Genomic DNA, 26,692 nt, shown 5'->3' on the forward strand with positions numbered 1-26,692 from the left:
TCAAAGTGATACATAATCATGAGCAGGATTGTAGAATGTTCTGGGTCAGCAGTGATTAGATTATTTGTAGATTTATTACTCATTTATAAAAAAGTGTCGTTTGTTTATACTGCGCTTTTAAGACCTCCCAGATCTCAGTTTCTTCTGTAAGCAATGATTAAATTATCATTGTTTTTGATACTGTATGCAAGTTCATTTTTATGTCCCTATACATTCAGTAGCAATTGTTATAGTATTTGTATTTTGTTATGTGTGGGTACACATTTTGTTTTTGCATATACCCTAGAACAAATCAATTTAAAGTTTAAAACCTTTTCTTTGTTCTTTACCACACAAAAAAAGCTTTGATGTTAAGTATTTCCAGGCAACTTCTTATGGACTGGGAGCTGGTACCTAAGTCCTTTCATAACACATGGCTGCCAGAGGTCAGAGGTGACATTTATGAGCTTGTGCAACTGGTAAACAAATGATAACTTATTCCCATTGTGCATCAAATGTAAATAATAGAAACTAAAACTAAAGTAGCATTAAGTATCCCTGTATGCTAATTTGGAATTACACATTGTCTCGTTTTATTTATGGGTATTTTTTCTTTATTTTTAATCACTTGGTGTGTCTGGTGTTTTCACCTGCTGAATAAGTCTATTTACCTGGCTGAAATTGTGACTACGTTACTGGTAATATATTTTGTACTGCTTGCTTGCCAGTGCATATACAGGGGCACATTACTCAAAATCACCCTCTACAAAAACAAATAATCCTTTTTTATTGGGCACCTAGCAAAGTATATATTGTAATATATTAGAGGGTCGGATCCCCCCACACACAATGATATTTACAGACTGCTTTTGTTAGAGCTTCTTACTTGCACTGGGCATATAGTGCTACCTAACAAAATAAGCCTGAATTATAACTGTTGCAAGGGATGTTTATTTTTATTTATTTTTTACATACAATTTACTTCTATGATGAAATTTGCTTCATTCCCATGATATTCTGTGTTGAAGTAATACCTAGGTAGGCATCTGGAGCACTACATGGCAGGAAATAGTGCTGCCATCTAGTGTTCTTGCAAATGGATAACATTCTAGCAAAGCTGCTGCCTTATAGTGCTCCAGAAATGGTCCGGCGCCTAAGCATAAGTCCCTGCTTTTCAACACCAGATACCAAAAGAACAAAGGCAAAATTGCTAATAGAAAATAGAAAGTTGTTTAAAATCACACGCTCCATCTAAATCTTGAAAGAAAAATGTGGGGTTGTAGGGTTTTGTCTTATTTGGGTGTAGTTTTTGTTTCTCCTTCCTGCAATGCTTCTTGATAAATGTATGGCCTCCTGCACTGCCCTTCTAGACATGAGATGCACCAGGGCTACATTACTTACCTGGCAATATGTTGCTCTGATGTTTATCTGTTGCTTACAAGTTAAACTAAACAAGTATTACAGTTTATTAACATTTAGCAATTGAGTTGTTGTTTTAAGTTATTGTTTTCAGATATTGCATCAGTAGCTGAATACATTGGTTATGACATTTATTACAAAGCTGTTATGTGATTATTGAAACATTTGGAAATCATATAACATGTAGACACAGTTTCCTGATATTTGTGCTTAGCCTTGAATTATATTTATTTGTTCCTTAAACCAGTGATTTTTACCCTTTTTTTTGCCGTGGCACACTTTTTTACATAAAAAATCCTGTGGCACACCACCATCCCAAAATGTTAAAAAATCACACATTGTAGCCTAATACAGCATATATATATACACATACACACAAACACACACATACTGTATGTATTGTGCTGTTATGCCATGCCTCCTACACTACCCCTGCACTGGGAGTAAAAAACAAGCAAAGTTTAAAAATATGTCACACTGTTGTCAGTCTGCCGTGGCACACCTGAGGATCTCTCACGGCACACTAGTTGAAAAACACTGCCTTAAACAGCTGATTTGGCCTATTAAACTCTGAATCAAGTGGTCTAATATTACAGCTTCAAGTTTTATTGAATGTGTACATTAGAGGACCTAAGATCATCAGTAAATTAAATTGACATTTTTAAAAGGCAAAAAAGTTCTATTATTTCTAGCAAAATGGTCCACAACAATCTATATGACTATAAGGCAGAGCGCTATCCTTGTACGATTATTTGGCGTATGCAGTTGTCTGACAATTCCTTTGTTTACAGTCCTTTGATAGAAATCACAAATGTACATTAGACATCACATTTTGGCTTTAAAATACTATTCTGTGGTAGAACAAACATCAGATACTTTGTCAGACTTTACCTGCAACAGATGATATGTAGCTGTTTCATGTTTCTTTGACAAATATATACAGGTATATCCGTTAATCTTTTTTTTTTCCCCCTTTAGTGAGAGGATTTACATATGTCTGCGCAGAACCAGTGGCGTATTTAGGTTTTGTGCTGCCCTAGGCACTTAATAATCTTCTACTCCCCTAGATTTTAAGCCTTTTTCTTAAAAACAATACTTCCGAAACAACACTAAGTGCTGATAGTGTGATGTCACATGGGCGCGGAGAGATACACATGGTCAGGGAGCAGCCAAAAAAAAAGGCCTCCGAGTGCCCACCACCCACACTTTTTCAGCTGGAGCCAGCCCCTAGTAGGAACTGCAGCCAGCAGGTCCCACCTTGAGGGAGAGAGAAAGTCATGTCACAGCACATTATCTATCCCCTTGCATCCAGTGCTATGGGTCCAGACTCCAAAGTAACTCCAAGTGCCTTGTTTGCCTAGGCTAAAATACGCCCATGCGCAGCACCCATTCCTGTGCTTTATTAAACACTGTGTGTCGTATAGAAATGCTTTAGTTCTCTAGGTTTCAGAATTAGAACGAGTGTAAATCAGTTGCTGTGCTGTGGACAGCTACAGCTGAATGAGCACTAATAAGTCACATGTTACAGCGCATAAGGCACAGACACTGCTGTCTGCTCCTCTGCCCTCACATTACATGCAGTGTACAACTTCACACACATCAACGCTTCTTTTATATCTTTATCTAAATATTATTATGGAAAACATTTACTGCTTAAAACTTGCATACACACATTTATTAGCAAAGTTTATTGTGCAGCTTTCTGTTAGCTGGATATGCAGCATCTTAAAATGAGTTGCTTCATAAAGAAATCTGACATTTTAACTAGGAAAACCTATGTTTTTTTGTGATTTTGCCAGATTCGGACACCAATATTTTGATGCATTACATTTACATTAAATACAAAACTTAAGTTAAGTTTTTTAATGCACAATTTAAAAGTTGAACATTTTTGTGAAGAAAAGAATAAGCAAGATATCCTGCAAATTCCTTTGACTAAGCCCTCCTGGTGACACTTTTGTAGGGCTACCAATATTATTGAGATTAAGGGAAAAAAGCGTAATATGGCCAGCATGAATATTTCACAGCACTAAAGATAGGTAGTTTTAGACTCTGTATTTTTTATGATGTTATTAATAAAAAGTGCAATAAATGAGCATTTAAAAACATAGTGTATTTAAGTGTAGTGAAATGTTCTTCTTTCCACGGCATCTATTCTAATAAAACGCATATCTGTCCAGTTAAATGCCGTCCCACTGGGCTGTTTGAAACTACTGTGAGAAATCAGGGGGATGTAATTTTGTTAATGTGAGAATAGAAGGACAGACTACAGTGGTGGGTGGGAGCTGAGTGAAAAAGAGGATTAGATGGGTTTCAGGGAAAACATAAAGTTAGAGAATCAGAAATTAGAAAAAAAGATGAGAATAAGCATCAGAGAGGAAGGAGACAAGACAGAAAGAAACAAGGAGAAAATGAGAAACAGACTGTGAGACATAAATAGTAGTTAAGAGAGGCGGAATAAACCAATAGACTGAAGCATGGGGGAGGGATGCCAGGTTCCAAAATATGTCTTTTTAGTGCCTGGCAAATGCAATTGATTAGGGTATAAGCTCCAAGGTAATTGTGCATGTGAACACTTTTTTCTTTGTCACAATACAGACTTTTTGCCTTATGATAACACATGATGCTATCCTTACATACATCAGATTGATGTAATATATACATACTGGAAACCGATCTGCATCTTGCTAGTTTGTAACTTTAGGAATTGCTGTTGTGATTGTTTCAGTGCAATTGCTAAAAATCCCATGGGATTTCCCACAGGAAAATTAGCTTTAAATCATGGTTTTCTGCATAAAGTTTCATTTTTACAATAATAATAGTTCATATTAAATTTCCATTTATATCAGAAAATACTGGTTTAGTTATATACCATTAGAAATACATACATAGATAGATCATTGTAATTAATTAAATTATTGGGGTGAACTATCTCCAGATTAATAGGTTTATATTTGGTCACCTTTTCAGCTACTCTTTATTGCAAGAAGAAAAATAAAGACTACCTTAAAGGGACAGTCGACACCAGAATTGTTATTGTTTTAAAAGATAGATAATCCCTTTTTTTTACCCATTCCCTAGTTTTGCATAACCAACACAGTTATATTTATATATTTTTTACCTCTGTGATTATCTTGTATCTAAGCCTCTGCAGACTGCCCCTTTATTTCAGTTATTTTGACAGACTTGCAGTTTGGCCAATCAGTGATGGCTCCCAGGTAACTTCACGTGCATAAGCACAGTGTTATCTATATGAAAAACATGAACTAACACCCTCTAGTGGTGAAAAACCTGTTAAAATGCATTCTTAAGAGGCGGCCTTCAAGGTCTAAGAAATTAGCATATGAACCTCCTAGGTTAAGCTTTCAACTAAGAATACCAAGAGAACAAAGAAAAATTGGTGATAAAAGTACATTTGAAAGTTGTTTAAAATTGCATGCCCTATCTGAATCCTGAAAGTTGTTTTTGGACTAGACTGTCCCTTTAATAATAACAATTTAAAATAGATTTAACTAAAAAAAAAAATGTTTTACTGCTTGCCCTTCCCACCTCACACTTAGGTCCTTGTGCAGATCTATTCCACTCCAAACAATCTTCTATTCAGTGAGTTTCTTAAATCTTAGTTAGATTTGATTCTATGTACATAGATTTGCATGGGAGCAATAGAATAACAGGGAGAGTAACATCAAAATAATACTTTCATGATTCAGATAGAACATTCAATGTTAAACAACTTTCTAATATACTTCTATTATCTCATTTGCTTCATTCTCTTGGTATCCATTGTTGAAAAAGCATGCATAGGTAGGCTCAGGAGTAATGTACTACTGTGAGCTAGCTGCTTGTCACTGTCTCACCAAGTTTGTTTACCTATCTCCCAGTAGAGTGTTGCTCTCCTTCAACAAAGGATATCAATAGAATGCAGCAAATTACATTGTGAATTGATTAATAAAAGAACATTTACCTCATGCTACATAATTAAAAACAAATCTAGATTTCAGGATGAATAACCTTTCGATTATAATGTACCTTGAATAGAAATTTAGAAAGGTTTTTCATCAAAAAAGCATTTATTTAAAAAAAAATCCTATTTAAATTAAAAAAAAAACTGATTTAAAAAATCAGTTTTTTTTAAAAATAATAATTGATTTTTATCCACCCTTGTGTGTATCATGACCAGATAGCCAAGAGCCTGCAATATTCTGCACTGTGATTGGGTAACTTAGAGCCCATTTGTCCATAATTGGCCAAAGTAATGGAGAACTTTGTTTGCACAGATCTTAGTGTGGTGATTTTTTTACAAGAATAAATCCAGCTCTGAAAAGAACCAAACAGCAAGAGCAGCCGCCTACTTCCACATTTGGATCCTCACAAAGGATTTGAATACACATCTCTAATACAAGGAATAGTGCAATAAAGAAATCCACCTTTTTGTTCTTTGTAAACATATATTTAATGTATGATGTATTTCTTAAAGGAACAGTTAAGTCAAAGTGAAACTTTCATGATTCAGATAGAACGTGTCATTTTATAACATTTTCTTTTTGCTTCTGTTATCTAAATTGATTAGTTTTCTTGCTATCCTTTGTTGAAAAGCATACATAGGTAGGCTCAAGAACAGCAATGCACTACTGGAAGCTAGGTGCTGATTGGTGGCTGCACATATATTACTCTTGTGATTAACTCACCGATATGTTTAGGTGGCTCCCAGTAGTGCATTGCTGCTTATTCAGCAAAGGGTATCATGATAATTAAGCACATTTGATAATAGAAGTAAATTGGTAAGTTGTTTAAAGTGACAGTATACATCAATTTTCATATAACTGCATGTAATAGACACTACTATAAAGAATAATATGCACAGATACTGATCTAAAAATCCTGTATAAAACTGTATAAAAACTTACTTAGTAGCTCCCAGTTTAGCACCGTTGATGAGTTTAGGCTGGGACACCCAATGAAAGGGGCTGGGAAAGTAGGAACAGCAGACTCTCTAGCTCCCTCGGCTTATGCAAAGCTCCATTACACAAACAGGATCAAGCTCTAGATATCAGTATACATCGCAAACTTTGTGGCTTGGTTAGGAGAAAATCTGCACAATGTTATTTAACATAAGCAAAACTATACGTTGTTACAAAAACACCCCAAGATGGGCTATATGAATGGATCATCTACAAAACATTTATGCAAAGAAACATCTTGTGTATATTGCCCTTTACGTTTGTATGTTCTATCTGAATTGTGAAAGAAATTGTTGGGGTTTTATGTCCCTTTAATTGTTGTTATATACTATAACTTTAATGGTGGAAGTATGGGCAAGATAAACAACATTGACTGGATAAGCATAAGGCTTTTGTTTTTGAGTACAAAAAAATAGCGAAAATACAAAAACACAATTACCATACATGATATATATATTTTTTTGTATCCATTATACAAAATTAACTAAACAATAAATCTGTTCCCCCTACCATATCAGGAAGAGCAATTGTTCTTAGAACTTTAGACTTACAATAATTTCACATTGACTAATATCTCAAAAGGGGTAGAGCCAAGCTTATTTAAAGAGCATTGGGGCGGATTTATTAAAGCGGATGGACATGATACGATGTAGCATATCATGTTTGCAGCACATCGATAAATGCTGACAGCATACGCTGTCTGTATTTATCATCGCACAAGCAGTTATTGTAAACTGCTTGTGCAGTGCCGCACCCTGCAGATTTGCGACCAAGCTGCCGCTAGCAGGGAGTGTCAATCAGCCCGATCGTAAAGGATCAGGCGGATTGATGGCTACAGCCATATATTTAATATATATTTAATGTATGATGTATTTCTTAAAGGAACAGTTAAGTCAAAGTGAAACTTTCATGATTCAGATAGAACGTGTCATTTTATAACATTTTCTTTTTGCTTCTGTTATCTAAATTGATTAGTTTTCTTGCTATCCTTTGTTGAAAAGCATACATAGGTAGGCTCAAGAACAACAATGCACTACTGGAAGCTAGGTGCTGATTGGTGGCTGCACATATATTACTCTTGTGATTAACTCACCGATATGTTTAGGTGGCTCCCAGTAGTGCATTGCTGCTTATTCAGCAAAGGGTATCATGATAATTAAGCACATTTGATAATAGAAGTAAATTGGTAAGTTGTTTAAAGTGACAGTATACATCAATTTTAGAGCCAAGCTTATTTAAAGAGACATTGGGGCGGATTTATTAAAGTGCGGATGGACATGATACGATGTAGCATATCATGTTTGCAGCACATCGATAAATGCTGACAGCATACGCTGTCTGTATTTATCATCGCACAAGCAGTTATTGTAAACTGCTTGTGCAGTGCCGCACCCTGCAGATTTGCGACCAAGCTGCCGCTAGCAGGGAGTGTCAATCAGCCCGATCGTAAAGGATCAGGCGGATTGATGGCTACAGCCTCAGAGCAGGCGGACAAATTATGGAGCAGCGGCCTTTAGACTGCTGCTTCATAACTTCTTTTTCCGGCAAGCCTAAAGGCACCCGTGTAAACAAGGGGTATCAAGCTCCATTCGGAGCTTGATAATTCGGCCCCATTAAATGAACCTAAAGTGCAGCATAATAATGCTATTATGTATTAGTGTATTGCATATACCACAATTAAAGTCCTCTCCAGCAATAAACTACTGGAGCTAGCTGAGCACATATGGGCATATATGTTTATCCACCAATTACCCCTAGCTCTTATGTAGCTGGTTCAGGAAGTTTGGTAGTGTAGCCACCTACCACCAGCTAGCTTGTAGTATTTAGTTGCTTCAGGCAATTTGCATCATGGTAGATAATGAGTCATATGTTACTTAAATATAGGGCTGCAACTAACGATTATTTTCATAATCGATTAATCGTCCGATTATTTTTTCGATTGACTAATCGGATAAAAAAAAACAACATTTTTTCCTGTATTTAAAAACAATTCACATACTGAATGTTACAAATATAAACTTCAGACTAAAACTTTACATAACACATCTTTTTGTCCAATTTTTAAGCAGCAGAACAAATTTTTATAATTAAGCAAAACAAAACCACAAACTGTCACTGTTTATAACATTCTGTTATTCACTCTTTCAGAAACTTTGCTCCGAAATGCAAAAATGTCAACATGTCCACATGCTCCTGGCTGAGGCCGGCTCTCTTTTTGCAGCAATTTTGCCTGCAGCAGAGAAGAGGCGCTCAGATGGTGTTGAGGTGCCTGAGATTCATAAGTAGGGTTTTGCCAATTTCCCCAAGGTGGCATATTTATCTTTGTTAACTCTCCACCAATGCAATAATCTCTTAACAAAGTAAGCCCGGACTTCATTCTAACATAAAATATTGATTTAATATAAACAATCCAAATGATGACGCCTATTTTATTTCTTTATTAAGTCAGGAGTAGTTGTGAACTTATACTGTCCTGAAAAAGTGAAAAGTAAACTTCTGTAGAAGTCCTTTAGGTTAAGGGCATAACCATAAAACACAATACCATGTGGAGGAGCTCATTAGAGTTACGCAGTTAGTGCCATGCACAGACCAACTAATTTCAAACCAACTAATCAATTATGAGATTTGTTGACAACTATTTTCATAATCGATTATTATCGATTATGTCGATTAGTTGTTGCAGCTCTACTTTCGTGGCTCTCTTCCTACCTGTCAAAGCGTACCTTTAGTGTAGCCTTCTCTGGGGCCTCCTCTGCCCCGTCACCACTTTCTGTTGAAGTACCGCAAGGCTCTGTCCTCGGTCCCCTTCTCTTCTCAATATACAGTTCATCACTAGGTTCCCTAATAAAGTCCCACGGTTTCCAATATCATTTGTATGCCGATGACACCCAAATCTACTTCTCTGCACCAGACCTATCTCCTTCCTTGCTATCCTGTGTAACTAACTGTCTTTCTCACATCTCTTCCTGGATGTCCTCTCACTACCTCAAGCTAAATCTCTCCAAAACTGAGCTCCTCATTTTCCCCCCTTCTTCCAAAATCTTCACCATCAATCTCTCTATAACTGTCGATAACTCAATCATCCTACCCCTACCCGCATGCCCGATGTCTCGGGTCACATTTGACTCAGATCTTTCTTTCACTCCTCACATTCAGTCTTTGGCTAAATCCTGCCGCTTCCACCTTAAAAACATCTCTAAAATTAGACACTTTCTTACACAAGACACAACTAAGATTGTAATCCACTCTCTCATTCTTTCCCGCCTCGATTACTGCAACTCTGTCCTCTCTGGTCTCCCCACCTGCTGCCTAGCTCCTTTACAATCCTTAATGAATGCCTCTGCCAGACTCATCTTCCTTACACATCGCTCTTCACTGCTGCACTTCTCTGCCAATCACTTCACTGGCTTCCTCTTGCCTCTAGGATCAAACACAAAATTCTCACTCTGACATACGAAGCTCTCAACTGCACTGCTCCCCCCTATATCTCAGACCTTGTCTCCAGATACTCTCACTCCCGTCCCCTTCGCTCTGCTCATGACCTCCTACTCTCCTACTCTCTGGTTACCTCATCACTCCAGTTTACAGGACTTCTCCAGACTGGCTCCCATCTTGTGGAACTCTCTGCCTCGCTCCACAAACTGTCCCCTAGTTTTGAAAGCTTCAAGACTCTACTGTTCAGGGATGCATACAACCTATGCTAACCTTTATTTATACTAGTTCCACTCCTCCATTGCTATCCCCTGAACCCCCTTAGCATGTAAGCCTAAGAGTCCAGCTGTTTGTAGATCACCTTCTTAAGAGCTAATTACAACAGTGCAACTCTTGGCAGGGCCCTCTACCCATTTGATCCCTATAATTGTTTTGTTGTACTCCCCCTTTGTTTATAGCGCTGCGGAATCTGTTGGCGCTCTACAAATAACCGATAATAATAAATATGTATTTACTGATGTCAGTGTGGTTTAGAAATCTATAGTTTAGATTCAGGAATAAATTCTCAAAATTTGTTTCTGCTTCACTTATAAATTAATGAATCATTTACAGCAATATGTATTTTTACAATAGTCATTTTCAAAATTAAGTTTCTAATAGTATACCTTTTTGATGCACTTATTTTATTATTCTATATTCTATATATCTATATTCTAAGGAAAATATAATAGTCAAAATGTTTTTAATTCTTTCAGCATGTTATAATATGTAATGTGCCTGCTTTTGGACTAGAAATGTCAAAGCAACTTTTATTTTAAAGCTCCACTCCCTCAGTTCCAAAATAAATATATTTTTTTCCCCAGAATTTGAGTCCATGCACAACTGATATATAAAAATATAATAAGCCCTCTACTGTTCACGCCCAGTGCTGTTTTTTGTGGTTAATATTTTGGTCTGAATTGTGAATGGAAAAGAGTAGTTTATATCTCCCACTGACCATTCCCTTCAGGGTTAATGTATTAAATGTAATTTGCCTTTTTAAAGGGACATTATACACTAGATTTTTTTTGCATAAATATTTTGTAGATAATCCATTTATATGGCTCATCTGGTAGTTTTCTTGTAAACATGAATAGTTTGCTTATTTGTTTTAATAACAGTGATGATTTTTAGACTCTTAACCAAGCCCCACAGTGTCAGATTTATACACATGTTTACAGACTCCTGCTGGCTCCTGTTTATGTTATGGCTTTTCATATGGAACGAAGGGGTGAAGGGGGGATTTTCTGCTCTTCTTTCCCAGCCCCTTTAACTGGATGTACCAGCTAAACCTTATCAGCAGTGCTAAACTGGAAGCTTCTAAGTAAGTTTTTAAAAAGGTTTTATACTGGATTTTTAGATCTGCATTTGTGCATATTCTTCTTTATAGTAGTGTCTATTACATGCAGTTATATGAAAATGGGTGTTTACTGTCCCTTTAAGAATTTTATGCAGAGTAATTGTTTTACTGCCATCTGACACCCTGGGTATGAGTTCCTGTAAAGCATATTTGGCACATTTTATAGGAGTGTCTTTTCTCAATATGTTTAAACATTTGAGTCACATACAGTAATGTCACATTTGTTTCCCAGCATTGAATTCAGGCATTATGTAGTGCCAAGACAGCAGAATTAAAGGGACAGTTTATTCTAACATTTTCTACCATGCACAGTACAGCACTAACACATGTTGAGTTTCTTTTTTTGGAACACATTTAAGTACAAGCGGTTTGATTTTCAACCTAATATTGGAGTGTTCATTTTGTATTCCCACTACTACTCACTGGCTGATCAGGACAACTACCTCTGCTTTAACACCCCTCTGGGCGAGTGACCAGAAAAAAAAAAAAAAATATATATATATATATATATATATATAACTATAACAACTATAACTACAAGTGCTGCTGGGAATAGCATAGCAGTGAATTTGGTTAACAGTTTCTAATCTTCAGTTGATTATCCCATTACTTTTCTCTTCATACGATGAAATACGATGACTTGAAATGTATCATACTTTGGCTTTTTCTCCAATGTATGTGCTCCAGGACTAGGATTTTTTCACCATGGGCAGATTAATATAGGGGCTATTAGAGCGGCATGACAGTGCAGTAACTTTTTATTCTGTTATATGTCGGTGTTAAAGTAAGTCTATTAACTGGCGCTATATATTTAGTGTGCAAAGTTTTGGAGGCGCCAGCAAGCCTGCGCTATCTAGGAATTCCCCCCTAAAGGCTTTCCGGGGCTTTTTTTTATAGATATACAATTAAGATATGTAGCATTTTTAAACCAGAATACATATCATGTACAATGAAGCAATTTGTATATACAGGTACAAATCCCCAAAGCCGCAATTCCAAAATCTAGACTTTTTCATAACAGCTCCTATTACCTTTCTGATTACAGTACTGTACTATCTTTCTGATGGCATCATACAACTACCTTTAGGTCAGGGGTAGACAAATTTGTTACAAATAATACATTTAGGTGCCAGAAACTTTTGGTCATCCTTGTTACGTTATATATACACACACTCACACATATATTATATAAGCGCACAGTAAAAGTTGGATTTGGATTTCACAGCTGCATGGGGGAAAGCACACATGGGTGTCTGACCAGGGATTCAGGACCTCATTTTAAGGTGCCAGTGGCACCGGGTTTATGTTGAGCCCCGTGTTAGGTTGCATGTATAAGCTGTATTATGACCTGTAAATATTGCCTAAATTGCATAAGACTTTTCACTTTGTCCTATCCCTCTACAGGCTGTCTAATTTTACAGATGCAAATTTACAAATATTCTGAAATCCAAAACTTTTCAGATTCCCAAGCAGTTTGAATAAAGGGTTTGTTCTTGTATTTGTTTTAATTACTATGTATTTCTGAGTAACATTTAAGTATTGCATATTACATTGGCCCCATAACCCCAGAATAATTTGCTCAACAAGTTTGCATTATTCTTTCTGTTGACAAACACCCTTATTTGGGCAACAAGAGCATGGGGCCAATTTACCAACAGTCAGACGGACATGATCCACTGTAGCGTTGTATCATGTCTGCCCGACATCGCTGAATGCCGACAGCATATGCTGTTGGCATTTAACATTGCACAAGCAGTTCTGGTGAACTGCTTGTGCAATGCCGCCCCCTGCAGTTTCATGGCCAATCGGTTGATTGCTGTCCGATGCCTCAGAAGCGGCAGGCTAGTAAAGGAGCATCGGTTTTAACACCACTGCTTCTTAATTCCTGATTCCGGCAAGCCTGATGGCTCGCACGGAAACAGGCACATTAATGGTGACTTGGCCCTTAATGTATCGGCCCCCATGTGTGGTGTGTAGGCACCAATCGGATGGTAGCACTGGTGAGAACAGACTATGCATGTAGTAGAAAAATATCTTTATATTAAGTAAGTCTGAAAAAGTATATATTGTGAATGAATATAATATGCTGTTCATTAAAGGGCTTCTTAGTGCTATGCTCTTATTTGTATGTCATTTGTTCATTTAAACGCACCTGCTCAGTCCTGCAATAAGTCACCATGTTAGTGCCCTTTATTTTTATTGGTCTGACTACACTGCTGTGAAATATTGCCTTATATGTGAAATATTGCCTTATTACTGAGAACGGCAAGAACAGGAGCTTTGGTAAAATACATTACAGCACTATCTAGCGCAGTGTTGGCTTCCCTTTAACTTAAAAAAATAAAATAACGTTGTGATTTTACCATTAAACAAGAAATTCTGGCATTTATTTGCTTGTGATCAGATGACACAGCCATCTGTTTTTCATTTGTGGGCATTTCTGATTGTAACTAAAAGACCCTTTTTCATGGTTCTGGCTGTATGTTTACCCACATCTGGAGCTAATGAAGTCAGAGAGACCACATCACTTGTGTTTTGCCGCTGGATCTCTTTGAACTGAAAATTTTTAGCTGGCACAAGTGCAGTTTCATAATATTACTGCTATATTTTAGCACACTATCATTTTAAGGTTCCTTGAATTATACAGTATAATAAGCCTGATTCTTTTTTCAGATTAGTTAGATCCTGAAATGTAAAATGGCAGTTGTGTGCTGATGTGCGCCATCACATCGTTCTTGAAAGAATGCTATATTTATAGGTTGCAGTCTTTAAACTGGGATGAAAAGTTGATTATTCAGAACCAGCTGTATTTGCAGTAATTATTAATGCTAAAATTAATTTTAATTGACAGGTTTTTCTATAACATTTTTCAATTGACTACAGTCTTGAAGTTAGGCATTTTGTATCAAACTGGTTTCCTCATTTAAAGAGACATCAAAATCCAAGATTAACCCCATAAAGATATTTAAAGGGACAAAGAAAATGTTAGAGCATGCCGATTTTGCGTTAATGCTGCAACTTTGAGTTTAACACTCGTAAAGCAGCATATGCAGCAGCGTTCACACTACCCGCCAGTAACTGGCTGTGTTCAGCTTCAGTGATTCCTGCTCCGAAAGCGAAACATTGCAGTAGTTTAACATATTGCACAGAAATTGCAGGTTTTAATTCATAGGAACATGCAAATTTGGCATTAGAATGCCCCTTGAAGGAGAATACAGTAAGATTATAGCGTGCTAAAGAAATATGCACGGTCCTGAGGTCCTATGAGCCCACTTTGGTTTACTATTCAACAAAGTATACCAAGAGAACAATGCACATTTGGTAATAGAAGTAAACTGGAAAGATGTTAAAAATACCATGCTCTGTCTAGACCAAGGACGTGTCTTTACTGTCCCTTTAAGATTGCAGTATACAGTAATATTTTTGTGTGAGCTTATTTAGATATGTCCTGTAAATGACAACAAATAAAGGGTATAAGAAAAAAAATTGAATCGTCCCTGGGCAGCACTTTATTTACAGATTCCTTGATCTTACTAAGAGTGTTTCTGAAAACTATTCATATGTAGAACTGATCATGATGATTTATTATACAACATAGCTTCATAACAATTTGTTGTGCTATATGTCATGTGATTCTTATTAACCATTCTTTCTCTACTTGTACTTCAGGTGTCTAGACATACACACATCCGCACGTGTGTGAAATCAATATTTCTGTTATTATGATAGATTCATGTGCAGTTATATTATCAGTATATTAAAAGTTTCCATCTTTCCTGATTTACCTTAAAGGGACAGTCAAGTCCAAAAAATTTTTTAAATGATTTAAAGGGACAGTCAAGTCCAAAAAAACTTTCATGTTTCAAATAGGGCATGTAATTTTAAACAACTTTCCAATTTACTTTTATCACCAATTTTGCTTTGTTCTTTTGGTATTCTTAGTTGAAAGCTAGACCTAGGAAGGCTCATATGATAATTTCTAAGCCCTTGAAGGCCGCCTCTAATCACATGCTTTTGTATTTGCTTTTCACAGCAGGGGAGAGCTAGTTCAGGTAATCCCTATAGATAACATTGTGAGCACGCCCGTGGATTGTGGCAGGCACTGCACTAATTGGCTAAAATGAAAGTGGATAGATAATAAATAAAATAACATGTGATCAGGGGGCTGTCAGAAGATGCTTAGATACAAGGTAATTACAGAGGTTAAACGTATATTAATATAACTATGTTGTTTATGCAAAACTGAGGAATGGGTAATAAAGGGATTATCTATCTTTTAATACAACAAAAAATCTGGTGTTGACTGTCCCTTTAAATAGGGAATATAATTTTAAACAACTTTCCAATTTACTTTTATCACCAATTTTGCTTTGTTCTCTTGGTATTCTTAGTTGAAAGCAAATTCTAGGAGGTTCATATGCTAATTTCTTACACATTGAAGACTGCCTTTAATCTGAATGCATTTTGACCACTAGAGGGTATTAGTTCATGTGTTTCATATAGATAACATTGAGCTCATGCACGTGAAGTTACCCTGTGAGCAATGATTGGCTAAAATGCAAGTCTGTCAAAAGAACTGAAATAAGGGGCAGTCTGCAGAGGCTTAGATACAAGGTAATCACAGAGGTAAAAAGTATTTCTATAACAGTGTTGATTAAGCAAAACTGGGAAAAGGGTAATAAAGGGATTATCTTTCTTTTTAATATGCCCTTAAGTATATTGATTGACACGTTAAATAGTTTCAATAACATAATTATGATCAATTTTCTATCCTATCATCCTAATTGTGTGCACAATAGAATAGTGTTACGACGTGCATTAACTAGTCACATTGGTTAAATGCATTCTGTTTGTAAATGTGTTTGAGTTGAGTGTTTGATTGCTGCAGTATTTGGCTCTGCTGCTGGTGAAAGGATTTGAACATTTGCCAGATCGCAAGGTTCATACTGTGCTTATCTGTAGTAAATGTTTGCCAAGGGAAATGGGTATCCCGTGACAAAAATGTTTCTGTGTTGCATTGTTTGGACATTTAGCTTCAAAACATTTTCTGGAATAAAATGGTGTCATGTAGTTGCTCCACAAAATCTAGCTTATGCTAGTATCCCTTTTTTTGGCAATGGGGGTGATGAACTACATTGTTGGTTATCAATGCACAAGCAGATGTCAAATGTAATTAATGCTACAGTTTCCTGCTACAGGTATGAATGACCGGCTTTAATTATAATGATTATTTACACCAACAGACATGCTTAGTCAAACACAATAAAACAATAATAAACTATGGTTAGGGACTAGCTCTTGCTATATGTGAAATGTATGGTGATAAGATGCAGTTACTATTATGTTTTGTTTTTTTTGTGTGAATTTTCATTATGACTTTGATTTTTTTTTTTTTTTTAAGGTCTATGCACCATCCCCAAATTCAGATGATTTTAACAGGGAATCTCCAAGTTACCCATCCCCTAAACCACCAAGCAGTATGTTTGCTAGCACTTTTTTTCTTCAAGGTGAGTACCAGACTGCCATTATGAAACCCATTCAGCAATCTGTGGTTGGGATTGTATAAAATGCTTTTTTATGTAGATTAAATAAATATGTATATTGTTAATTGCTGTACAAGGTGTAGGTCATTAGCAGAATAAGATTTGTGCATATAGTTGTTTGACCATTGGATTAACTGGTGGATTTTTTTCCAGAGCTAACTATGCTCTGTTAGTGAAATCAAGTTTGTTAGAGGTCTTGTCTTGTCATGTCCCCTGGTTTGGGGCGTGGTCTACTAGAACAGGGGTCGCCAACCTTTCGGATCTCAGGGACCACTAAACAAACACATTTTCAATCATGTGGACCACTAACATGAATTTAAAAAAAAAAAGGTACAAATATCTATAATGTGTGTGTGTGTGTGTGTATATATATATATATATAATATATATACAGTACAGATGAAGCTTGCACTCTCTGGATTTTCAAAAAGGTGCTTTATTTAGCAAAAAATGTGATGTTTCGGGGATCAATCACCCCTTCATCAGACCTGATGAAGGGGTGATTGATCCCCGAAACGTCAAATTTTTTGCTAAATAAAGCACCTTTTTGAAAATCCAGAGAGTGCAAGCTTCATCTGTACTGTATTAATTCGTGCCTGCACCCTGGTAGATGCTTTTTAAGTGAGAGTGTGCTTTCCTTACTCTATTATTTATATATAATATTTATATATATATATATTATATATATATATATATATATATATATATATATATATACACACACACACACACATACTGTACATAACTAGTGTAATCATAGCTAAATTTACATTTATGTATATATTTACACATTTTTAAGAATTATTTTTTGGAATTAACTAACTGAATGGCAGAACTGAGAGAATACTTCTGAATGACAGATGAAGGGTGAGTGCCAACTTTTGAGCTGGAAACAGAGAGGCAGACAGTGGGGAAAAATAGAATTATGTTTAAAAGGACCACAAGACTTCCAAGTTACCTCCCCAGTTAGGAATTATTCAAAACTACTTATGATCATGGACAGACATTGGAGTTGTGACGAGACCAATCTCGCCACTGTGCATTGGAGGAGCCTGGTTGCCCGCCTGCTGCCTTTAGACTATGGCCCCATGTTGAAACGCTTACTTTTCCCCTGCAAAGAGACGAAAGCCAGGTCATTCAGTACTTGCTCTATTTGGACAGTGAAACCCCCAGATAGTTATGCCATGTAGCCCATTTGTATAACGAAAGACTTTGGCTCCATGGCAGTTGAACTGTATTGCTCTGTCTGTGATAGTTACATCAACCATTGTGTAAGGTAATTGTATCAACCATTGTGTAAGGTAACTACATCAACCATTGTGTAAGGTAATTGTATCAACCATTGTGTAAGGTAACTGCATCAACCATTGTGTAAGGTAACTGTATCAACCATTGTGTAAGGTAACTGTATCAACCATTGTGTAAGGTAACTGTATCAACCATTGTGTAAGGTAACTGTATCAACCATTGTGTAAGGTAATTGTATCAACCATTGTCTAAGGTAATTGTATCAACCATTGTGTAAGGTAATTGTATCACAGACAGAGGGGAGGATTCTGTGTTGGAGTGTCTGAGAGTATTGTATGTGTTTATTGGTTGTTTTACAAAACCCTCTGGGTGGTACTAATGTGTAAAAATGTGTATTTAAGAACAATAAACCCACAGCTCTTGCTGATATCTGTTTGACCCTCACCATGGAGCTTTGACTCATGCTTGGGGGGAGGGAGAGGGGAAATTTACTGTATGCTGTGCCTCTGAAAGGGAAGATCTACTAAACGGCGGTTTAACCCTTTTATGCTTGGGGTGCCGTTACAGGAGTCATAAATTAAGTTTATATCAGAAAGCTCTCAATATGGATGTGAGCTAAGCACGACTGATGTTACTGGCAATTACTATAATACTGGTGGGATATGGCGGATATGCTGGATGGCAATTAATGGAATTCAGGTGGAATGGATTTATGTGCTGGAAAATTATTAGAATGAAAAATAATTAATATTTAATAAAAAAAATGTAGGGGAGGAAGACAAACAGTGATGTAAGTCCATCTGAAGGAATTAGGAAAACTACTACAAAGAGACAGGTAAAGGGAAGAAAATAAATACTATAATTCCACTATTTCAAGCCAAGACTATATTAACCTCTCTGAACAGAGCGCCGGGCAGGAGAAGTTAAATATACAATCTAGCTACACAAGTTGCGCAGTACTATGCAACGTGCGTTGGGAGATTGTAATTTAATTCCTCCTCCGGTTTAACCTATTGTCCAGTGGGGAGTTGCGGTGCGATGAGGGTGACACCATCAGAGAAGATTAATTCCTGCTTGATGGTGTCAGGGACCACCAACATCTTCTCGTGGACCACCAGTGGTCCACGGACCACTGGTTGGCGACCGCTGCACTAGAACAGTGGTTCACATCTCTGCTTTAATTGCCACAAACAGCCTAAGATATGACCATAGCCTACTGCCTTTATCAATAATGATTTCCATCTTAATGGGAGGAGAGTCCACGGCTTCATTCATTACGTGTGGGAATTAAGAACCTAGCCACCAGGAGGAGGCAAAGACACCCCAGCCACACCCAGCCAAATGCTTAAATACCTCCCCCACTTCCCTCATCTCCCAGTCATTTTTTGCCTTTCGTTACAGGAGGGACAGCGGTCTTTGCTTCGGCGGAGAAAGGTTTTGCAGGCTGTGGTGCCCTCAGTTTAGGGTCTGCCTCCTTTTGCCCTCCCGTTTTTTTCATTCAGTGTCCTCTGGAGCTTGGGTATTTGTTTCCCACATGTAATGAATGAATCTGTGTACTCTCCTCCCATTAAGATGGAAAACATAAATTATGCTTACCTGATCATTTCATTCCATCTGTGGGAGTACAGTCCACGGCTCCAGCCTGTTTCTTCGGTGGGCAGACCTAAATTTATTTTTGTTCTTCTGGCACATTTATACCTGATAATTCTCCTACTGTTCTTTGTTCCCTCGGCAGAATGACTGGGTATGAGGGAAGTGGGGGAGGTATTTAAGCCTTTGGCTGGGTGTCTTTGTCTCCTCCTGGTGGCCAGGTTCTTAATTCCCAATAGTAATGAATGAAGCGGTGGACTCTCCTCCCACAGATGGAAATAAAATTATCAGGTAAGCATAATTTATGTTTTTATTTTGTTATAATTCTTTGTGTAGTGTTGTAATAATAGTAGTTTACAGAAATTGGTTTGCCAGAATTCTTTCCTGGGCATTAAAGAAATGTATCCTGGTTTGAAGCTGATCCATTTGCAAATGAATATTCCATTCTCATTCCAGCTACACTACTATTTGTTTGAAGAATTTAAGTGAAACAGAGATATTATAAAATATTAAAGGTACTTAAAAGTCAAATTAGATTTCATGAATTACATTTTTACATGCAATTAAAAAACAAACAAAAAAAACAGTTTGCAGTATACCAATAACTTAAATTTTTCTCATTTATTTATTTACTTATTTATTTCGTAACCTTTTGTTGAAATGTAGATCCTTTTCTCAATACTTGTAACAATGTTATAAATTGGTGCAAACGTTGCTCCATATAGTGCTTAAAGGACCAGTAAATACAATAGATTTGCACAATCAGCAAATACATGATAAAAAGACAAAGCAATAGCACTTAGTCTGAACTTCAAGACTGTGCAATTGTTTTTAATGAAAGTAAATTGGAAAGTTGTTTAAAATTGCTGCTCTATCTGAATCATGAATGTTTAAAGGGACAGTCTAGTCCAAAATAAACTTTCATGATTCAGATAGGCAATGTAATTTTAAACAATTTTCAATTTACTTTTATCACCAATTTTGCTTTGTTCTCTTGGTATTCTTAGTTGAAAGCTTAACCTAGGAGGTTCATATGCTAATTTCTTAGACCTTGAAGGCCGCCTCTTAAGAATGCATTTTAACAGGTTTTTCACCACTAGAGGGTGTTAGTTCATGAATTTCATATAGATAACACTGTGCTCATGCACGTGAAGTTACCTGGGAGCTATCACTGATTGGCTAAACTGCAAGTCTGTCAAAAGAACTGAAAAAAGGGGCAGTTTGCAGAAGCTCAGATATAAGATAATCACAGAGGTAAAAAATATAATAATATAACTGTGTTGGTTATGCAAAACTGGGGAATGGGTAAAAAAGGGATTATCTATCTTTTAAAACAATATCAATTCTGGTGTAGACTGTCCCTTTAATTTTGACTTGAGTGTCCCTTTAAGACGTGCACACTCTTGAACCCTATCTAGGTATGCTTTCATGAAAAGGAGCTAAGTTTCAACAACTATACCAAGAGTAAGAACATCCATACTTTTGTGCAGTATTTATTAACCGTGAATAGCTGGCAATGTCAAGTACCTGGGAAATGCCAGTTTGTCTTTCTTTTACATTTTTTATTTTTCCTTAAAAATGTACCATTAGTTTTGCAATACATTTATTTTTTTGAGTGACCTAGTTTCTCTATTTTGCTCTTATCATGTATTTTAAAATGTCAAAAATTAAAAAAAATGGTGATTTTGTATAATTTAAACATTTTAGATTTTTATTGTCAACTTTGAAATTTTAGTTATATATATTTCCCTTATTAAAATTAATAAACCATGAAAAATGTTTAATTTGTTTCATAGATGGGTCTCATAACGCCTCAGAGATTTGGAATTCAGCCAATGGGATAAGCCAGCCTGGACTTGGTGGAATGTTGGGCAGCTCATCTGCTCACATGTCTCAGTCTGGCAGCTATGGCAGTCTACATGACCGCTTGGTAAGAGATGATTGACAGCTTATATTACTTGCATTGTGTCTCTTTGATTGTGTTATCTACCAGTCCTTCATCCACGTATACACCTCCACCCACGTATGCACTCCACCCACGTATACACCTCCACCCACGTGTACACCTCCTCCATCCATGTATACACAGTTTTTTTTTTAAATATTTCCATAAAGTAGCATAAAGCTCTGTAGATGATGTTGGTGTCATTGCTGCCAGTTTGTGACCCATCCTCCTTAAATTACATCTTACCACATTCATTGTGGTAATTCAGTAGTAAGTAATATTTACTTTATTCTCTTTAGAACTATCCTCCACACCCAGTTTCGCCTACAGATATAAATGCAAGTCTTCCTCCAATGTCCAGCTTCCATCGAGGTAGCACAACAAGTTCCTCCTATGGAGCTGCTTCTCACACTCCTCCCATAAATGGATCCGACAATCTTTTAGGTAAGGTTTTCATCTGGAGACCTTAATTCACAGCTAACTTCATTTTATATCTTCTTCTTTTTTTTTAATTCGAGACCCACCCCACAACTCTGAAAATATTAAGGTATCGATTAAAATTTGTTCATCCCAAATACAGTTTAACCCCTTCCCGCTGTAAGGACAGCATAGAACGTCCTAGCCATTTTGCTGTACTTAAGCCAAAGGTGCTCCCTGAATGGGATCACGGGCTGGAGGGAGTGCCTAGCGTCATAGGCACTCCCCCCAGACACAATCCAATTATTGAAATCACGCGATCGTTCATTCGTGGTTTTACTTTTTAACTTATTTGTTTACATCAGAACTTTGTTCCAATGTAGACAAATAAGTCCGGGCTGGAAAGGGTTAAGTAAAATAAATAACTTTTGAAAGTGAGAGGGTAAGAACTGAAGGTCAGGTGTTTACAGAGAGTAATCACCAAGTTACAAAGCCTCTCAATCCCAGCTAAACCTGTAAACAAGTATGTGCCAGTTGTGTTTTAATACAGGTAAAACAAAACGTTGGTTTGATTGAATAAATAGTATCTAATTATGGTAAGATTGAATACTAGAACAGATATGTTTAGTGCAAGAATAAAACATCATACTTTATATTGTGTCTTGGCAATTAATGTTCCTAATCTTGGTGTTGGTATTTTTTAAGTGAACAGAGAGTGCATGTCCTTGAGAACTGATTGCTTACTGATGGATTTTCAGAGCTTCGGATGCTTTACTGGTAGACTATCACATACCTCACAAGAAAATAAAAGCAAACAAAAAAACTCAGTACATCAACAATCGCTTTAGAAAAAAAACAACAAACTTGTATGACATTTTAAAATGTATCTGATAGGTGCAATACATGATCTGCATGTCCTTTTAACATGCTTAAAGGGACATTAAACCTTAAAATAGTAATATAAAATGATGGATCCTATATAAGAAAAACTCTACAATATACTTTCATTATTTATTGTGTCCACTTTTCCTGTAATTTAATTCTGAAATTGTGATCTTTGTAGTTCCTGTTATATTCTACACAGCCATTGGCTGCACATTGGCCTATTTATAATTGTCCCTAAGTTGCCATAGCAGAGAAGGTGACCTAAGTTACAACATGGCAGCTCCCATTGTTTTATAGACACTAAAATTTTACACTTTTTGTCAATATTTAAACAGCTAATGAAACTTTAAAAATACATCTACATGTTTTTCACAGACTAATCTATTCTTTGAATGCATCATTCTATCTAGCATTTATTTAGTGTTTAAGCCCCTTTTAAACCGTCATAATAGTCAAAAGATTATATTCGCTTATTTGTAAGAGCATGACATTTTTAGAGTATTGACCCTGTACTACTGTGTGTTTAACCCCCAAATGTACTGAGTCGTCCAAATATCTCTGATGATTGGATCAGTAACAGTTTGCACACAGGACCAGCAGTGTTCTGTGGCTCCCAAGCTGTAATTCTTGTGTGTGCTTAACCCCTTTGTGGGGGTTAAACACACAGTAGTGCAGGGTCAATGCTCTTAAAATGACATGCTTTAACAAATTACAGCCCTTCAAACTTATTTTCTTTAAACTTATTGCAGCAGTACAGGACATAATATAAACATACTCACTAGAGTTTTCAGGTAGTATGTTAGCAAAAGATGTATTATTTTATTATTTATTTTTTAGAGATTGTTAATATAGTGACCGTTTAAAAAGCTTTTAATGTTGTTATTTTTATGCATATATTTTGCAATTCAGTTCTTAATTGCTAACATATGTTGCGCCTAATATTAAAAATACTTTAAAGCATATTAAATCCTTTTTGTTAAAAAGAAAAAAAAATTAATTTGTTCCACACTCCCTAGAGACGAGAAAAAGCAAATTCTGTAACCTAGTTTTTCAAAATGCAGCATTTGCTGGTTACAGGGTGTACTCATACAAAAAAAACTGCAGTGTTTAATGTCTTTTTAATACGCTTTTGACTTTTTTAATGAAAACAAAATGTGTAAGTAGTGCTCTTTCATACATTTGATAAAACGTGTTAAAGTTTAATATCCCTTTAAGTAAGCATGGTTTCATTTTGTGTGCTGCTTTTTTTTTTTTTAATAGGTGCAGGAAGTAGAGGAAATGGAGCTGGGAGCTCACAGACAGGGGATGCACTTGGGAAAGCTTTGGCATCTGTAAGTATAGATGAACAGTGGCTCTAGAACTGTTGGTATTCTCATATGGTTGCTTACAGAAGCAAACGTTCATTTGCATATAAGAATGTAGCTCTCCAGAAATCTCTGCTGCTGATGTTTGGTCAGTTTATGAAGTGAAGCCTGACATTCTAAAGGAAACAGCTGTTTATCTTGGAGAAAGGATTTATGTCTGGAGCTTGAAAACACAATATCCATTTATAAAATGTATAATATACTCTTGTTGGTTGGTCATTTTATTTAACTATAAATATCAAAATGGTATTTTTTCCTTACATACTACTCAATCAAAATAGTTTTAGTATAGTGCAACACTACAGGGAGTGCAGAATTATTAGGCAAGTTGTATTTTTGAGGATTAATTTTATTATTGAACAACAACCATGTTCTCAATGAACCCAAAAAACTCATTAATATCAAAGCTGAATAGTTTTGGAAGTAGTTTTTAGTTTGTTTTTAGTTATAGATATTTTAGGGGGATATCTGTGTGTGCAGGTGACTATTACTGTGCATAATTATTAGGCAACTTAACAAAAAACAAATATATACCCATTTCAATTATTTATTTTTACCAGTGAAACCAATATAACATCTCAACATTCACAAATATACATTTCTGACATTCAAAAACAAAACAAAAACAAGTCAGTGACCAATATAGCCACCTTTCTTTGCAAGGACACTCAAAAGCCTGCCATCCATGGATTCTGTCAGTGTTTTGATCTGTTCACCATCAACATTGCGTGCAGCAGCAACCACAGCCTCCCAGACACTGTTCAGAGAGGTGTACTGTTTTCCCTCCTTGTAAATCTCACATTTGATGATGGACCACAGGTTCTCAATGGGGTTCAGATCAGGTGAACAAGGAGGCCATGTCATTATATTTTCTTCTTTTATACCCTTTCTTGCCAGCCACGCTGTGGAGTACTTGGACGCGTGTGATGGAGCATTGTCCTGCATGAAAATCATGTTTTTCTTGAAGGATGCAGACTTCTTCCTGTACCACTGCTTGAAGAAGGTGTCTTCCAGAAACTGGCAGTAGGACTGGGAGTTGAGCTTGACTCCATCCTCAACCCGAAAAGGCCCCACAAGCTCATCTTTGATGATACCAGCCCAAACCAGTACTCCACCTCCACCTTGCTGGCATCTGAGTCGGACTGGAGCTCTCTGCCCTTTACCAATCCAGCCACGGGCCCATCCATCTGGCCCATCAAGACTCACTCTCATTTCATCAGTCCATAAAACCTTAGAAAAATCAGTCTTGAGATATTTCTTGGCCCAGTCTTGACGTTTCAGCTTGTGTGTCTTGTTCAGTGGTGGTCGTCTTTCAGCCTTTCTTACCTTGGCCATGTCTCTGAGTATTGCACACCTTGTGCTTTTGGGCACTCCAGTGATGTTGCAGCTCTGAAATATGGCCAAACTGGTGGCAAGTGGCATCTTGGCAGCTGCACGCTTGACTTTCATGGGCAGTTATTTTGCGCCTTGGTTTTTCCACACACTTCTTGCGACCCTGTTGACTATTTTGAATGAAACGCTTGATTGTTCGATGATCACGCTTCAGAAGCTTTGCAATTTTAAGAGTGCTGAATCCCTCTGCAAGATATCTCACTATATTTGACTTTTCTGAGCCTGTCAAGTCCTTCTTTTGACCCATTTTGCCAAAGGAAAGGAAGTTGCCTAATAATTATGCACACCTGAAATAGGGTGTTGATGTCATTAGACCACACCCCTTCTCATTACAGAGATGCACATCACCTAATATGCTTAATTGGTAGTAGGCTTTCGAGCCTATACAGCTTGGAGTAAGACAACATGCATAAAGAGGATGATGTGGTCAAAATACTAATTTGCCTAATAATTCTGCACCCCCTGTATTTGCTCTGTAAGGGTTACTGAGAGCATTTCTGTAATATTTCTCAATGATCAAATAGTATTTTTTTTACTTATTTATATTTCAGCTGTGTCTTTAGTACATATAATGCTTATCTTGACCAGATCTTGTATTTTTAGGGGATATGTTACATGACTTTAAGCAACTGAATTTCTTATGTGTATATTTTCTCATTTTGTGTAAACATGATTTGTTTAAAAACAGTTCCAAATTGTGTACAGTAAAAGCCAAGCCATAGATGTTTAATCTATGTGCTGGGTGGGCTTCGGTTGTCATGGTAACTTAGTTCTGTCATCCTATGTTGTTGCTTGGTAGGAGCAGCCAGGTCATTCCATAAATCACTTCTGTCATTTCCAATGGAGATGCATTCCATCTGCTGTATGAATGGATGCCATAGACTGCACACTTCAAATCTCTATCTCTAACTCAATTGTTTTCAGTTCTTTATGTAAAATTAACTGCGCTGTTGTAGAAAGTCATTTGGTGAAAAGTCTAGCAGATTTTATATGTCCGGAAAGGTTTTTTTTGTGCCATTTGTAAATGGCTTTGTTATTATTCAAAATTAGAATGGAAAATCTTCAAGTGAAATTAAATTGTACAAGAAGCAATGCTTATTTTTTAACAGTGCTTTACA

At 36.6% G+C, this 26,692-nt stretch overlaps 1 protein-coding gene across 1 annotated transcript in view; it reads left to right on the plus strand.

Moving 5' to 3' along the window:
• Positions 1 to 16,391: 16,391 nt before the first annotated feature.
• Positions 16,392 to 26,692, plus strand: part of LOC128644003 (transcription factor 12-like) — a gene marked incomplete at its 3' end in the record, with an annotated part of 29,536 nt that continues 19,235 nt past the window's right edge. Inside the window, exons 1-4 of the mRNA XM_053696769.1 lie at positions 16,392 to 16,697; positions 21,368 to 21,501; positions 21,816 to 21,960; positions 24,079 to 24,149. Of these exons, the coding sequence (XP_053552744.1) occupies positions 16,532 to 16,697; positions 21,368 to 21,501; positions 21,816 to 21,960; positions 24,079 to 24,149 (516 nt within the window). The remainder of the gene's footprint in view (positions 16,698 to 21,367; positions 21,502 to 21,815; positions 21,961 to 24,078; positions 24,150 to 26,692) is intronic.

The sequence above is a fragment of the Bombina bombina genome, unplaced genomic scaffold, assembly GCF_027579735.1.
Source record: "Bombina bombina isolate aBomBom1 unplaced genomic scaffold, aBomBom1.pri scaffold_1829, whole genome shotgun sequence".
In the NCBI taxonomy this organism is placed as follows: Eukaryota; Metazoa; Chordata; class Amphibia; order Anura; family Bombinatoridae; genus Bombina; species Bombina bombina.